Source organism: Chaetura pelagica, unplaced genomic scaffold (genome assembly GCF_000747805.2).
Source record: "Chaetura pelagica isolate M959 unplaced genomic scaffold, ChaPel_1.0 scaffold363, whole genome shotgun sequence".
NCBI classification, from domain to species: Eukaryota; Metazoa; Chordata; class Aves; order Apodiformes; family Apodidae; genus Chaetura; species Chaetura pelagica.
In genome coordinates, this window is record NW_009952720.1 from 2,966,740 (window position 1) to 2,970,855 (window position 4,116).

A 4,116-nucleotide genomic window follows, 5' to 3' on the forward strand; every position below is an offset into this window, starting at 1 on the left:
ATCCGTGTGAGTGACTGTGGCCCCTCAGCGCTGCAGAAAAGCCTCCCTAAGTGCTGATTTCCTGCTGGAGATCCTGCTGCAGGCTCCTCTGCACGGATCCTGTGCATCCCAGCCCGGGGGTGTGGTCATTCTGTGTGGGATAGCACTGAGGGGATGCATCAAAGAGCCTCCCTGTGCCCACTGGGGGTTTTTCACTGCCTGGTTCCCAGCAGGAGTGGAAGGGTGAGCTGTGGCTTCTCAGCTTGCCAGGTAGCTGAGAGGAGAGGGAATTGCTGGAGATACTTGGTGTGCAGGGAGCAGGGGTGAAAGTGGGTCAGGGAAACTGCAGCAAAGGCAGACAGTTCCCTCCCACTGCCCTTTTACCCGACCTGATACGTGTTTTCTCTTAGAATTTGCAGGGACTGGGGTACAGGGCAACATGTGAAAACCTCCTTCTGCTCTCAAGTGATTCCTGAATCATTCACTGCTTTCCCTTTCCCCTCTGCAGATCGTTCCAGTGAGACAGATCCTGGTCACTGCAGGGGGAGCTGGAATGCAAGGTGTGAACTTTGTGGAGGAAAACTACAACTTGATCTCTTTTTTTTTTTTTTTCCTTCATTGGCAGGTTGGGTTTCTTTTTTTCTTCTTTTTTTTTTTTTTTTCCTCCCTCTCTTACCTATACAAAATAACCAAGGAAAGGAAGGGACAAAGAGAAAGAGAGAGGGGTGAAAGACAACAAGAGAGCACAAGAACAAGAGCGAGACAGACAATTCCTTCTCTTTTGGAAATAGAAGGAACAATCTGAGTTTATACTCTTAAGCCAGCAAACTTCCTGTCTAAAATCCTATATTATTTATGTGGACTTTTTTTTTTCCATAGAAAAACAATGTTAACAAAAATTCCTTTCCTTCTTTCCCTTTCCTTTTCCCCCTTTCCCTTTCCCCTTTCCCCATTTCCTTTTTCCCTTTTTCCTTTTCCCTTTATCCTTTCCCCTTTCCCATTTCCCATTTCCCCTTCCCCTTTTCCTTTTTCCCTTTTACCCTTTTCCCCCCCTTTTCCCCCTTTTTCCCCCCTTTTTTCCCCCCTTTTTTTCCCCTTTTTTTTTCCCCTTTTTTTTCCCCCCCTTTTCCCCTTTTCCTTTCCTTTCCTTTCCTTTCCTTTCCTTTCCTTTCCTTTCCTTTCCTTTCCTTTCCTTTCCTTTCCTTTCCTTTCCTTTCCTTTCCCTTCCTTTCCCTTCCTTTCCCTTCCTTTCCCTTCCTTTCCCTTCCTTTCCCTTCCTTTCCCTTCCTTTCCCTTCCTTTCCCTTCCTTTCCCTTCCTTTCCTTTCCTTTCCTTTCCTTTCCTTTCCTTTCCTTTCCTTTCCTTTCCTTTCCTTTCCTTTCCTTTCCTTTCCTTTCCTTTCCCTTCCTTTCCCTTCCTTTCCCTTCCTTTCCCTTCCTTTCCCTTCCTTTCCCTTCCTTTCCCTTCCTTTCCCTTCCTTTCCCTTCCTTTCCCTTCCTTTCCCTTCCTTTCCCTTCCTTTCCCTTCCTTTCCCTTCCTTTCCCTTCCTTTCCTTTCCTTTCCTTTCCTTTCCTTTCCTTTCCTTTCTTTCCTTCCATTGGCAGGTTGGGATCAGTCAGACAAGTTCATTAAGATTTACATCTCTTTAAATGGAGTCCAGAAGCTTCCAGCTGAGAACGTGGTGGTGAATTTCACCGAGAGGTGAGTTCATGTTGTTGCACCAGGCTGCAGGGGACAGAGGAACAGCCTGAAATGCAGGAATGTGTTCTGCTGAGTTCCCTCCTGGTGCAGCTCTTACCTCCCCCAGCCCTTTTTTAAAACTTCAGCTGTATGAGCTTTTAGTAGCTCTTGGCATAAGTAGCTTCTCTCGGAGGGTATTGGGGCATTTTACAAACGCTGGTTGCACCTCCTTAGGCTTGGCAGGGTTCACAGTGTTAGCCCTGGGTTTTGGTGGTGATAGAACTGAGAGGCAGGTTATGCACATCTGCCTTTCCAAGGCTGTAGGAGATCAGGCAGGCAGAAAGAATCTTCAAGATCTTGATTTGTGGTGAAGTCTGAACAGATTCTTTTTAAGTCTTCAGCATTAAATCCAACAGAAGATTCGAGAGCCCTGGGAAGAAAGTAGTTCAGGCCCTGTTGATGCATTTTCCCTGCTGCTGAAAGGGCCTCCAGACATTCTTTTTGGTGGCAGGGCACAATATCCTTACAATGATTGGAATATTTACCACCTTCTTCCCCTGCTTTCTGGTTCCAGGTCCTTCGATCTGCTTGTGAAGAATCTGAATGGGAAGAACTACACCATGACCTTCAACAACCTCCTGAAGCCCATCTCTGTGGAAGGCAGCTCTAAGAAGGTCAGTGCACCTTGGCTGTTGGAGGTGTTTAGGTCCCCCACAAAGCACCCTGTGCGTTGTCTGACTAGTTCAAGAGAATCACTGCTCACCTGCAGCCCCTCCCTCCTTTTGGTAAAGCCTCTTTTTTGTTAATCTGCAGTTGTCATAACTGTGGAATCATCTTCTGCAATCCACACAGTCTTCTGTTTCCAAAGATGATGTTTGGATGTTGCACACTGTTTTAATAGCTCTCCAACAGGAGTCCAGAGATGATGAAGCAGAAAATGCCTCTGAGCTTTTAAATACCTCTGAGAAATTCTTTGCAGCTTTAAGATCTAAGAGAACTGTCAGCAGGCAGAAATCCTGGGAAGCTTAGGCAGGCTTAGTACCCAAAGCCAAGTCTAAAACCTGCTCTGCATTTCTCAGGGTGTGTTGCTCCAGAGCTGAACACTGGTAACACTTCACTGCTGATGGCCAGGACTGGTGGCAACGTCCTTACTGTGCTACCTGTAGCACCTCCCTGGACTTAAGGATGTCTCAAACACCCTCTGTGCTGTGCTTAGTGACATCAGATGTGAGGAAGTGATTGTTCAATTTGCCATTTCCCTGAAACTAGGACAGTGTAGAATCAAAACAACTGACATAAGCTGGGGTGGTGCTCTGGTGATTTTTAAGCACAGCGCGACAGCGAGCGCTGGTCGCGCAGGTGCAAAGCTGGGCTTTGTCTGCTGTGGCACACGGGGGATCTTTCCAGAATTCAGGTCAGGATTGTGATGACACAGGCTTGGCTTGTGACTTGCAGACATCCTGCAAGATTAAGCAATGCCCTCAAACTAGTTTTGAATCCTTGGTGAAACCTGAACTTGTTGTTCTTGGAGGAGTCTGGTCGGTACAGCCACCCTTTACCCAGTGGTGCTGGGTACTTCTTGGCATCCTGAGAGTCACTGGATGGTGTTCCTGCAGCACTGTATGCTCTTCTGTATTAGTGCTTTAGTCCTCTAGTAGTATTATGTTAATCATGCCATTTGAATTGTCCACAGTGAGGTTACTGCTTTGTACTCTGAAGGTGAGTACGTGTTATAATTTTTGTATGCTGCATAATAATCAGTAGCTGAGATAAATGTTTCAGAATTTGAGAGGATAGAAAAATATTTGTGTTCATCAGGTAACTTTACTAGTTGTGCTTGTGACCAGCATCCCTTCATGAAGCATTCTGACTTCATGCCTGGCTGTTCTCCATGCAGATAAAGACAGACACTGTCCTTGTGATGTGCAGGAAGAAGCAGGAGGAAAACTGGGATTGTCTCACTCAGGTGGAAAAAGAAAGCAAAGAGAAAGAGTAAGTGTCTCTTCAGTGCTCCATCTCCTTTTCCATTTCTTGTTCTCCAGATTGCCAGGAGAGCAGCTCTGTGCTGCATGGGCTGTGCAGCCAGACTCTGAGAACTGCTGTTCTGGGGGACAAGCCCTTAAGGTGTTTGAGAACCATTAGGATTGTTTTGGTACTGATAGGACTGGCAGTGGGGGAGATAGACTTGGAGTAGCTGTTTGCCACTGTCCTACCAGCTCCTTAGTGATGGTGAGGGCTGTGTGATGGGAAGTAGGATGATAGACAAGACCTGCAGTCAGAGTGCCCCAGCTAATCAGCCAATTCAAGATTCATTTGTGTGTTGATGGCTGCATTCATTGTAAAAACTGTCCCAGTTCCACAAATATTCCTAGTGAGGGTGACTTTTTTTTCCTAAGTGTATATTACTTAGAAACATCCATATATACTCCCTGCAGCTGTGCTGATGGGAATTACTAG

The 4,116-nt window shown here is 46.3% G+C and overlaps 1 protein-coding gene across 1 annotated transcript in view; it reads left to right on the forward strand.

The window, feature by feature from the left end:
- The window catches only part of CACYBP (calcyclin binding protein), a 5,648-nt gene extending 1,993 nt beyond the window's left edge, over nt 1–3,655 (forward strand). Inside the window, exons 2-5 of the mRNA XM_009994691.1 lie at nt 488–539; nt 1,584–1,680; nt 2,234–2,333; nt 3,557–3,655. Of these exons, the coding sequence (XP_009992993.1) occupies nt 488–539; nt 1,584–1,680; nt 2,234–2,333; nt 3,557–3,655 (348 nt within the window). The remainder of the gene's footprint in view (nt 1–487; nt 540–1,583; nt 1,681–2,233; nt 2,334–3,556) is intronic.
- The last annotated feature ends 461 nt before the right edge of the window (nt 3,656–4,116 follow it).